Genomic DNA, 12579 nt, shown 5'->3' with positions numbered 1-12579 from the left:
ACAGCCTCAGGACAGTTGTTCAAATTCAGTGACCACACAGGATACATGATGGGCCTTACATTTAATCTGGGCTCTTGTGCTACAGCATTCCGATTCTGAAATAAACTTTCACAATCATGTTGTGCTTTTGAAGACATCAGGACAAAAGCAAGAGTCATTAATCATTCATTTTCATGACTTTCTACAGGTGCTGAAAATTGACAACTCTTTTTAATGCTCCATCTATTAACCACAATATTCCATCAGCTAAATGCAGTGTGTTTCATAAGACTGTAGTCAGCACCGAGAAAACGCTTACCTAGTAATGTTTTGATACAACAAGTGAACTATCAATTCATCTAACCACTGTTTCTATAGTTAAGTTATCATCAAGTCAGCCCCATTTCATTCCAGTTCCTAAGCCTGTGCTGAAGGCTAAAAGTCTTGAAAGCATCCTTAAAAAAAAATTAAATAAAACAAAAGGTGACTGTGGCTGCTTGTGCCAAGCACAGAATTCTTGCTGGCTGCTCTCATCGGCAGTCTGGCCTATTAACCTCTATGCCTTCTATTTTACAACAGGCAACAATGTTTTTGTGATGTTCCAACTTGATAAGATGGCTAAGTCTTTTTTTCCCCCCTTTTGAAAATGTCTCTGGTGTCTGTAGAGAGAAGGCAAGTCATGGCAGAAAGTCTAAATCGACTAAGGGTATGTCTCCATTTGAGGTGGTAGGTGCAATTCCCAGCTTGCATGGGTACCTGTTGGGTGGCTAACTCGAGCCACCACCCACGCTATCCTGGCTACACTGTTATTTTTAGAGCTGGGTACATCTGTGTGACCTGGGAAACACACCTCCCAGCTCAGTTGTAGACACATCTTAAGAGTGAGGCAAATCCTGTCTGTTAGACAGATTCTTATGTGCCCACCAGAAGCTCAATGTGACAGGTCTGTTGTCTAAGCCTCAGGCTCATCATACCTTGACTTTACGGTAATCACACATTCACCCTGGAAGGGTATATTCAGCCCTTCATTCTTCCACAGCAGATAGATTAGAGTCTGGATCTTTTGGATAATACCTTATAGCTCTGGCTACTCTGTGGACATGAAAGATCACATGACCCATTATGAAACTTTGCTACAAGGTTCTAGGCCAAATTTTACTCCTCCCTACCATTGTGCACTGTGCTATTTCCTTAACTACTGCTCTCCACTGCCAACATGGCTGTTTTTAAGTGCTGTCATGTGAAAACTATTGCTCATTAAAGTATCTAATTCCAACTATTTTAAAAAGTGAACTTTAAATTATTTAGGGTCAATCCTTGAGGCCTGGATATGCATTCTTACAGATCATGTTAGCCCCATATGATTCGTAAGCAGGGATGAACAATCTTGAAGGAGGCAGATGGCTAAAAATCAGTTCTTTGGGAGAAGTGTATACAGCCACCTTCGAAGGAAGGCTGCCCCACCTCCCTCACAAGCCCAGAATAGCTGTGGCATCAAGCAAGCCATGCAGTTTAGTCTGTTTCTCTGCCAGAGCACTGGGAAGGCCAGTATTAGGGGATGAATTGCACAGAAATAAATAAGCACAAATCAGGCTTAAATTAGAAAAGCACAATGTATTCACAATATGGCTGTGAATCTACTTTAACTATATGGAGTCTGATGCACAACTGGATTGTAGCAGAAGGCAATGGCACATAATACACAAACGCCACTTCATTACTCTGTATATGGATAGAAATAGTGCAGAACCCTGTTAGATATTTAGTCATAATGCACAACACAACTACTATTCTTACATTTATTTTCTTGTTAGTTATTTACTGGAGAATTATATGCTGTGCATATGTCTGTGTGCACGCATGCACACTCACACCCCCACTCAAAGATATGCAGAAAGTCCACATTTTAATAATTTAGTTTCAAAGACTGATCATTTTCATTTACATTTTTACAACCTTGTCTTAATCTATAATATCCCCAAACCCTCTAAAATCAGGCTCTCTGTATCTTTGCTTTGCAATGAATTGAATGAGAAGACTTAGCAATCGGCAGGGAATTAGTGTACTTGTAGCACTGAACTCATTCTCCCCCCTACTTTAATCAAAACTAGCAAGTTCAAAAGGGAAAAGGGGTAGAAGGAATTGCATATAATGCTGGCATAACTCTTCTGCTCCTTAACTGGGTTCATTTGTCTCCTGGCACCGGACCAAAAGAGTTTAGGAGAAGACTGAAGAAGAAAATTGCAAGCCATGCAGTACGTGTATTGGAACTGACATGTCTAATACGATATGATTCATGGACACTTTGGACTACACTAAATAAAGAGGTATGACAGCCCGCCCACTGTGGGCAGAGTGGATTACATTTTCTAATGTGAAGAGGAGATGCATAATAAAGAATACCACTGAATTGTGGTGAAGAAACCCACTTCAGTGTTAGCTTGAAATAATTTAAAAACATAACTTGCCCAGAGCAATTGATTTCCAGTAAGAAGTAAATATATATGAATATGGGGCTCATGAGCTGGTTTTCATTGCGTGACTATTGGACACCATTGAATTTACTGTATAACATAGATATGGAAAATCACCAGAAACCATTTAAGATTAAAGTTGAAATGTATACAAACACACTCACCTGAAAGCTATTTGGGGAAGTTGGTTTGAACTTTGGGAGATTCTTATTTTATCCAAATGGGTTCATTCATCATTACCAAAATAACTGCATATGCAAATTGATCCTTACTTTGTTTAGAGGTGGGACCATCACCAAAGCCAAAATGCAGCATCCAAGCACTACCTACACTTTACACCACCTGCGGTACTGAAAATACAGCCAACATGCTAGATTTCAAGTCCTACATGAGGGCATTTTTTTCAGCAAGCAAAACTGTAGAAACAAAGATGGATCCAAACTAGAAGTTCAGATTCACAGTTTGACAAGCAGGTGGATTACTGGAACTGAGATATTGGCTTCATCTATTACAAAGATAGGGACCAGCTGTAAGTTTGGGGATGTTTCATGCTAGATCTCAAAGTTCAGGGATGCTGGACAAGGCTCAGCTAAAATCATGTGGCCAGACTAAGTAGGCAGATGTGCAGCGGGGCCAGGGGAAGAAGAATCCTTTTTGGAACCAGTCTGTGGAGGCTCTTTCAGGCTAATAACTAGAGCAACCCTTCACAGAATCATAGAAATGTAGGGCTGGAAGAGATCTCGAAATCCTCTAGTCCAGCCCCCTGCACTGAGGCAGGATCAAGCAAACCTAGACCACCCCAGACAGGTGTTTGTCTAACCTGTTCTTAGAAACCTCATGCCCAGTCCCCATGCCCTGCTCTCTATGTACTGCTGAGGAATGGATTGCTGTATCATGCCTCCCCATGCTGACTTTCCCACTTGCACACTTTCACAGCAAAGGAGACCTTCATGACTGCAGAAGAGGAGCCAATTTTCCCCCTTAACTGAAGTGCTTGACTTCTGCAACCACATGAGAAAGGAATCTGAAGAAGGCACATTCCTGAGGAAAGAGACTATAACCTTATCCTCACAGTGGTCTCAAGAGTTCATCTCCACAATGGCCTGGCCATGAAAAATGGTTTTGACAGAAATTGAGAATCCTCCTGCACAGTCTGTGCAGGTGGTAAAATGGTTCTACTTGACCATTTGAACACAGAGCTCCATTGATAGGGAGCACTATTAATAATAAATTCTCTCTTTCCCAGCAACATGGACTTTATATCCTCCAGCTGAATGCCACTTTATCAAAGAGGAGGCATTCTGATTTGTTTTGGGACCATTGCACACACACTTCTCAAAAGATAGATGCTTGCTTGTTAAGGAGAAATATACAGCAGTTTAAGCTTAGTTTAGATCACTAGTCTCAAGTGAATGTTTGTTCACACCAAGAAAACTACAGACCAGCTTCCACAAAATTGGCAGTTTCTGTTCAGAGATGCCCAGGACTGAAATAAAAGAGATACTACAAATCTAGAATGAAGTGCATTGGCAGAGCTGTGTAGAGGTAGATTGTATTGCACCTGCCTGCTCTATGCCTGGTTCTCAGTCTCCCCATAATATTAGAATGCCAGGGGAAAGCTGCAGGTTAGGGGTGAAACCCTTTGGCAACGATGTCCGAGATGTAAGGGGTCACGGCTGAAATATTTGGGGCAAGTAGAGATCAAGTTTGAGGGGAATTTGCAAAACCAGGCCTGAAACAGCAGGGATATGACAGCTGAGAAGCAAATTGGCAACCTTTTGAGAGCAGCAGACAGGAAAAGCAGGAATGTAGCAGTTTACAGGTTAGGAATAAGGAGAAATTAAAGTGCTAGGTGGATCAGGACTGGAATAAAGGTGTGTATATCAGAAATCAGGTGTACTGGTGGAGCTGGGTGAAGAAGATTGCTGTACTAGAACAGAAGGATGTTAGTGGATTACAGCAGTGTTTCTCAACCAGGGGTACTTGTACCCCTGGAGGCATGTAGAGGTCTTCCAGGGGGCACATCAACTCAGCTAGATATTTGCCTAGTTTTACAACAGGCTACATAAAAAGCACTAGCAAAGTCAGCACAAATTAAAATTTCCTACAATGACTTGTTTGTACTAATCTATTTACCATACACTGAAATGTAAGTATAATATTTATTTTCCAATTGATTTATTTTATAATTATATGGTAAAAATGAGAACATACACAATTTTTAGTAACAGTGTGCTGTGACCCTTTTGTATTTTTATGTCTGATTTTGTAAGCAAGTAGTTTTTAAGTGAGGTGAAACTTGGGGGGTATGACAAATCAGACTCCTGCAAGGGGTACAGTACTCTGGAAAGGTTGAGAACCACTGGGTTACAGGTTCAGATTAAGGTGAATCAGAAGGGGATTGAATAGCTAAAAGGTATTGGACTACAGGTCACCCCTGAGGTACATTAGCAGAGGTATGAACAAGCTCAGGACCAACATGGAGAAGATTTGGAATCAGGTTTGGCAGAGCTGTATGTGAAAGGGGATGTCCATATCAGAATAGCATAGGTGCTGCAGATCAGTACAGCATCACTTTGGCAATGGTGTACACAGAGCCCTTGTGTGAAAAATAGCAGTGTTTGAAAGCTGTGGGGTCCTTGTACAGAAATACCAGGTTAACAATGAGATGCATTGGCAGAGGTGTAGAAGTCAGGTGCAATGGAACGGAGGTTAATATGCTGAGGAGGTGTACTGATGCTACTTTTTGATAAATGGAATACTATGGAGTGGTGAGCTGCAAGTTTACGTGGGCTCCAGTAACCGAACACTATTGGAGGCATCATTTGCTTTACCTGAGAGGGGAAGGTGTGGTTTCTTCCACTGCAGTGAGTGCTGTTCTAGACACAGACTACAACAGGCATTTAGGGAGATGGGAGATTCACATCCTTCTGTACACAACACACATGATCGCCACTGGCCAAAGATGGGTGTTGAAGTGAAAAAAATGGCATTATTCTACTCAAACCTCACCTCCCAGAGTCACAGTCCCATAATGTCTCATATGGCTCTCCATTCTAACCCTCCTCTGACAGCTCCCTGTTCCACCTTCCCTCCTGATCTTTCTCTGATTTCCACCCTTCACAGTTTACACACAAAGCTGGGAAGAAGGGGGAAGAAAAACGCCAGTATTATATACTGTGTTGCTGCAGTCAAGAAGGAGCCTCATGAGTATTACACCATGGCTATTGTCAGCCTGACAGTAAGTCATGCCTTGGCATTTTTGTTACATCTTCCATGTGGAATTGGATTGGTTGTGAAAATATAGAACATCACTGGATTTCAGAAATTAAACTCTTTCCAGATAAGTCTATTCTTAGCGCCAAAGGCTTTGAAAGTATGTCTTTTTATGCTAAGAACATTAAGCAAATTAAGGGTTAGGAAATGTGCTTAATTTGGCATTGTATTATGACAAAACAATCTTTCTTTTGTTTTTATCATAGATATAAATCTAAACAGCATCAATTTGCAAGGGGGGGGAGGGGAGGAGAAGATAAATGCAGCAGACTTCAGATTCCTTATTTAACCTGTTTTTCCCTGCTGTCCAACCTCCAAAGCTCCAGGTCACAGCCACAATTGGCTGAGAAGAACTGGCTGAGGTTTCAAGTCAGCTGAAGGGACACAACACATTTCCCACATTCTCCTCTGAAAAGGTTTCCACAAATTTTGGATTAGGTTCTGTTATTTTATCTGACTCCGTTCGCTCCATCCCTCTTTACTAAAAATGTTTGGAACTGTAGTTCTCCTCTGTGAAGAGATCCAATTTCAAGGGGACACTATTGCAGCTGCTATTCTGGAACAGCAGAATGCAAAAGGGCACTTTTCACTCTACCAGGGAGCTGTCTCCCATGGTGGTGCTTAAAGATAAATATAATCAGCTTAGAGATGCTGTTGTGTCTCCTGTTTTCTTCCTCCTCCTAATGGCTTGATGACTAGATCAATGGCTTAAGCAGGTCAATGAATATTAACAAGAATATGGGCAACCTCTCTTAGCTGAATAAGGATTGAGCTGTCCTGTTTGTGTACTCTGCACTAGAGCTTATAGGATGAATTTTCAAACTAGATAAAACGGTTATTGTCCTTAGGCACTTTCAAAAACAGTTGGTCAACACATGCTCCAGTCATAAGCCTCAATTTAGTGTCTTTTCACATCTCATTGTAGATTCATGTTTCTCTTCCATACCTAATCCTAGCTTAATCCTGAAAACTGCTTAGTACATTGAGTCACACCCTGGAAATCAATTGGACTACTCACAGAAGTAGAGCCTATTGCTTGATAAGAGGTATTTGCAGGATTGAGCTCTAAATCAGTAGCAACACCATGCCACTTTCCATATTCTTGCCTTGACTCCTACATTGCTGGAGGTCTGTATTTCATTCCTGTGCTGAACTTGGACAAGGGCCATTTTTTCCTGATACAGAGATGTCAAATCATGCTTCTTCTCATCCCTCTGACTGAATCAGCCTAACCTGCAAGTCTCTGGTCAATCCAACCTTCCTCAAAGTAGATTTTGCTGCCTATTTACTAGAGGATATTGGCTTGTTGCATTTTTACTAATCATTGTAAGGAGTTGATTGTCAGTGAAATGTGCCACAGAGAGCAAAGTGTCTTTATCCACAGAACAGGTAAAACAGCAGTGAAAGCTTCCTTAAACTGTCCCAACGATGTGCTTCAAGCCTGGCCTGGAAAAAGATACTCCAGGGCTGAGAGGGCATTTCAGGGTTAATGCTTTATTCAAATCCTTATCTTCTCTGCTGGGATTGCAAACAAAGTAGAAAATTAGAACTAGTAGTTGAGGGATTTTGTGAGGTGCGCAGCTGTCCACTGGGAACTGCACTGAGACCCCTGACTCATTTTACATCTGTCACTGAGGGTATCTATCACATGGCACTGACTTTTGGTCTCAATAGCCATGGACAAGTTCCAAGCTGGAGATCTGGGAAGGAATGGCTCTATATTTCGATGCCACGCTCCTGAGACACCCCTGGTTCCACAGGTTGAGACACAACTTCATTGTGCTAGAATGGTCCCTGTAATAGAGAGTTCATATTCCCACGGGGCTCCTGTCCTCTCAGAAGAAGTCTAAAGGAACTGTAATGAAGTATCTGGGGAAGACAAGAAACAGATTCCTCACATCATCTTCCCAGCTGCTCTCCCCAGTGCTCTTCCAAGCTTCTTGACTTTAGCTGACCTTTTTGTCTATCTGCTGATCATGTGCTGTATTTGCCAACTTTATTTCTAATGTCTCAAACAGGAGCCTGTATCCCCCTGTTCCTGTATGATGTCACTATATAGGATATTGCATGGCAATGTTGTGATGCAGACTAGAGCTATACAAACACTTAACAGGTTTTCAGAGATCACCCTAAGGAAATCCAATCACTTGGTTAAAAATTGTTACTCTTTACAGAAGAGAACCAATTTGGCATAATCTTTTATGCCTTGACTGAAGGGCACATCCAGAAAATAGGCGCAGATCAGTCAGCTTTTCCCTTCATTTCCTCTTCCTCCAGCACCTCGCCTCTTCTTCGTGAGTTAACAGGGCCATATTCCTTTTAGTACTAATTCATAATCTTTCATTCAAACCATGGTTCTTACCTGTGACAACGCTGGGAATTTTAGACAGAAAGCTCTTGACTGTTCGGATGGGAACTCCACCTGCTTTGTCATCCTGCATTCTTGTAATTATATCTTCAATCTGGCAAGGGGGAAGGAAAGGATTACATTGGGTTTGCAAGAATAGTGACTATAGATACTCATAATGCTGATAAAGTATTGGCACCAGCAAAAACGAGGTGCCATGGAATCTTTTCATGTCATTTGCTAAGATTTGCTAAGCTATTCCAACTCCCTTGTCACTGGCGAGAAGGGGGAAAGGGATTGAAAATGTATTGATATGATTGGTTAATGCATGGTTTACATGAACAATCCTAGAAGTGGAAGACTAAGTTCCAGACATGTCAATGACTTCCATTTTTTCCTGTTGGGCCATACTTTGATTTCTTACTCAATCAAAACTCCCACTGAAGACAGCTGGCCCAGAATAACTAATGCACTTCAGAGGTAAAAGTAAAAGAATTGGAAAAAAATGAAGCAAGTGGAAAAATTAAGCAAAATTTCAGATAGTTTCAGTTGCTCCTGGCATTGGTTGCCACATATTTGGGAATAGCTGCATCACACATGTTATACCAATAAAATAAAAACCAGCAGGATCTTATTAAAGGGAAAAAAGGCAAAATACCACATTTATTGTGAATACAGAAAGAATCATAGTAAGCAGTTAGTTACAGCTGTAACATTCCATTCAATCTCATCTTTATTCACACATCTATTCATACACACACACACACACACACACAGGTTCTGCAAAGTTGTTATCATAGTTACCAGCCTTAGAGTTGCTCATGCCAAGCCACTGGCCAGGTGGCCTGGACATGAGGAGGGAGCAGGGCCTTGTCAGATGCTCATCTGATGCTCCTGGAAGTTGCTTTGCAGAATCAGACCCCAAAGTTCTCACTTTTTAGAGTCTATTTTTATAGGAATTTCTTCCTATGCCAGTCTATGGGAATTGCTTCATCATGCTGTTGCTGAATCAATCAGCAGATAGCACATTCCTGACGGCTCCAAGATGTTATCTTGTTCTTTAGTTCTCCCATTCTTGAGGCTGTTGGGTGGATTCCAGTCTGCCCTCCGGGGGTCCTCTGGTTATTTCCACTTGACGCCTTCTTCAGCCGATGGACACTGGATTCTTAGGCTGGCACCTCCCTGATCATTCAGTTATTATCCACACCAAGCATCCATCCACATACATCCTCTATCTCTATTTCAATCACAATTGTTAATACAACAAAAGGGCGGGGAGTTTCTGGGTGCTGTTTCTGTTGTTAGAGTATTGCTTTGAGTCTCTCTCTCTGTGAATTGCTTTGAGAACAGACTCTGTCTTAGAATGTACTAACACAATTAGCAGCTTGCAAGTTTCACACACAGAGGGAGAGAAACAGTACCAAAAACCAAGAGACCTCTTAATTAGTAATACCCTGGAATTTAAACTATGGGAAATCAAACTCATTTGTGATTTTAATACAGAACTTCTTTAATATGATCCAACACACACTCATGGCTCCAACACATAAATAATATAATCAGTCCACACGTGACAATATTTATTTGTTGTTGACTGATAATGTGATAGGCCCTACACAAGGGGAAGAAAGTTCCTGTCCTGAAGAGCTAGCTCACGACATCCAACATCATTTCCCTCCCCCCTTATTCCACATGCCTCCGCAAAACAGTGGAACAAATCAAAGCTGAAGTTGCTTCCTTAAAAAGTGCAGTGATGAGAGTTACCTTGGGAGCTGGACAAATGGTGCTGTGCGCATTGCTGTACTATTCTTACTAGTTGGCATCTGACTAGAACGAGTTGAAATTTGTGAGTGCGCATCTGTGTAAAAATTAGTGTTGATGAAAGGAGATACCAGAAAGAGAAGTTAGTATGTCTTTCTTATTGCCCTAACAGGTACACCATTGGTGGCAGCAGCAGCAGCTCAAACTTTCTAATACTCCCTTCTCAACTACAGCTGTGTGAAATAATGGATTTTTTGGTTTGCTGGCAATTATGAAAAAAATAAAATTCATTTTGGTTCAGGTCAAAACCAAATTAAAATTTTTGTCAAATCAAGAAGTTGAAAAAGGCTTGTTTCGGGTCAAATGAAACATTTAATTTCAACAAAACCTAGACATTTTGTTTCATTTTCAACCTTTTAAAAGATTTTTGGGAAATTTGAAACATAAAATCCTTTCAAACTGAAAAATCGAAACATTTCATTTTGAAAAAATGTCAAAATAAAATGTAGATTTTTTTTTCTGAATTTTTGATCAAAAAGCAGTTTAAAGAAACAGACAAATTGGTAAAACATTTTGGCATTTTTTGTTTTAGAAGTTTTGGCTGATGCATTTTGCCCATCTCTAGTCTCAATCCTTACTCAATCCACACCTCTAGGAGTGGGAAAGGAATTCAGTTTCCATTCCCATCTTATTGCTAGCCTCTCTGCTGAAACTGCCTTCACAGCTGAGAATTTATGCCAATTCGGGGGGGGGGGGGAGAGGGGTGTTTTTCGTGATGTGGAACACTTACAGTCACTGCTGATCTGGGCTCTTTTTGAATCAGCAATCTAGAGGGAGAATACTCTGCTTAATAATCACCTGAGCCATGCCACACACTCTCTCTCTCTCATTATCTACATGTCCAGTCTGCTAAATTTAGAGCATATTTTCCATATAGACAGCACGAAAGGAGAAAGGGTCAAGAGAAGATTAATCACAGAGCAGTCAAACATTTCAGTAAAGGAATATGGTAGAATCAGGCCACTTTATTTCTCTATTCAGAATCACTGGTTTTGCCCCCACTTTAATACTAATAGTGGAAGAAAAGATGAGAATTGAAAATTCTGGTAGTTCTGCAGCATGCCTTCTAATTTAGCCACACACACACACATATGTTAAATTTAATTACATTATGGTCATTATTACTGAGCTGTTCAACTATATTAACCTCTTGGACCAGATCCTGTGCGCCATTTAGGACTAAATCTAGAATTGCCTCTCCCTTTATGGGTTCCAGGACTAGCTGCACCAAGAAGCAGTCATTTATGGTGTCTAGAAATTTTATCTCTGCATCCCAGCCTGAAGTGACATATATCCAGTCAACATGGAGATATTTGAAATACCCCATTATTATTCAGTTTTCAATTTTTGTAGCTTCTCTAATCTCCCTGAACATTTCACAATCACCATCATCCTGGTCAGGTGGTTGGTAGTATATTCCTACTGCTTTACTCTTATTATTCAAGCATGGAACTTCTATCCATAAAGATTCTATGGTACAGTTTGAGTCATTTAAGATTTTTAATATATTTAACTCTATGTTTTCTTTCACATAGTGCCACTCCCCCACCAGCATGATCTACTCTGTCCTTCCTATTTATTTTGTATGCTGGTATTACTGTGTGTGATGGTGTATAATTGGAACATGACCATTTGTATCATTAATACTGCCATGGTTAGACAATTGAAACACACCTTGTACAAAGTATATTGTGTAAGGTGTCAATGGAAGTTATGGTTGCCAAGTATGATTATCCTGTTTATATGCATGTATCATTTTTGTATCTGAAGTGATGAACATATATATATATATTTCAAGTGCATTTGCTCCTGGGATAACACCCACCAGGTAATTTATATCCAATCTGGCCAGCACATTCTGAATGAACTGTTCAAGTTGATGGCCCATTAAAGAACACTCCACTCTCACAATGGGCCATAGAAGAAGCTCTTACTCACCTGGTGAGCCTTCCTGTGGATGCTTTAGCCAGAATGTGGGTAATGGCTGCTCCTATGAGTCATCAAGCCATGTAAGGGCATGTGACTTGCTCACATGACCCTGCATTCCATCTTGTGCCTGTAATTTTCCACAAACTAAGTCTGAGAGCAGAGGTGAACGTAAGCCGGCCACCGGAGCCCCGGGGTAGCGGCGGCAGGGCTCTGGTGGTGATTTAAAGGGCCAGGGGCTCCGGCCGCTGCGGGGAGCCCCGGGCCCTTTAAAGCGCCACCCGAGCCCTGCTGCCGGAGCCCTGGGGTAGCGGCGGCAGGGCTCCGGCAGTGATTTAAAGGGCCTGGAGCTCCACTGTGGTAGCGGCGGCTGGAGCCTCGGGCCCTTTAAATCGCCCCTGAGCCCTGGGGCTCCCAGCCACCTCTGCAGCTGGTAGCTCCGGGGGTGATTTAAAAGCCCCCAGGGCTTCCAGTCACAGCCGGAGCCCTGGGGTCTTTAAATCTTGATTTAAAGGGCCTGCCTCTTCGGGTTGAGGCTACGCTCCCTGCTCAGGACTCTGGAGTACTGGTAAATCCTTTAAGTTACTTTCATCCCTGGCTGAGAGCTGTGTTTGGGACAGTGAAATTCCCTCCACATGGGAGAAGGTATATAAGACCCTGGAAGCATCTCCATTTTGCCTCTTTCCTGCTCTGATCTCTGGACTGTGGACTTACACTAAAAGAAGCATATTGACTATGGACTGAGGACTTTCCAAT

The 12579-nt window shown here is 41.6% G+C and overlaps 1 protein-coding gene across 2 annotated transcripts in view; it reads right to left on the bottom strand.

Moving 5' to 3' along the window:
* RGS6 (regulator of G protein signaling 6) overlaps positions 1-12579 on the bottom strand; it is a 495346-nt gene that overhangs the window by 163595 nt on the left and 319172 nt on the right. For both annotated transcript variants that reach the window (XM_043550214.1, XM_043550215.1), the window contains exon 3: positions 8092-8191. In XM_043550214.1, the coding sequence (XP_043406149.1) occupies positions 8092-8191 (100 nt within the window). The remainder of the gene's footprint in view (positions 1-8091; positions 8192-12579) is intronic.

Source organism: Chelonia mydas, chromosome 6 (assembly GCF_015237465.2).
Source record: "Chelonia mydas isolate rCheMyd1 chromosome 6, rCheMyd1.pri.v2, whole genome shotgun sequence".
Taxonomy (NCBI): domain Eukaryota; kingdom Metazoa; phylum Chordata; order Testudines; family Cheloniidae; genus Chelonia; species Chelonia mydas.
Note: the sequence above shows the minus strand (reverse complement) of the source record. Positions and strands in the feature narration are given on the sequence as shown.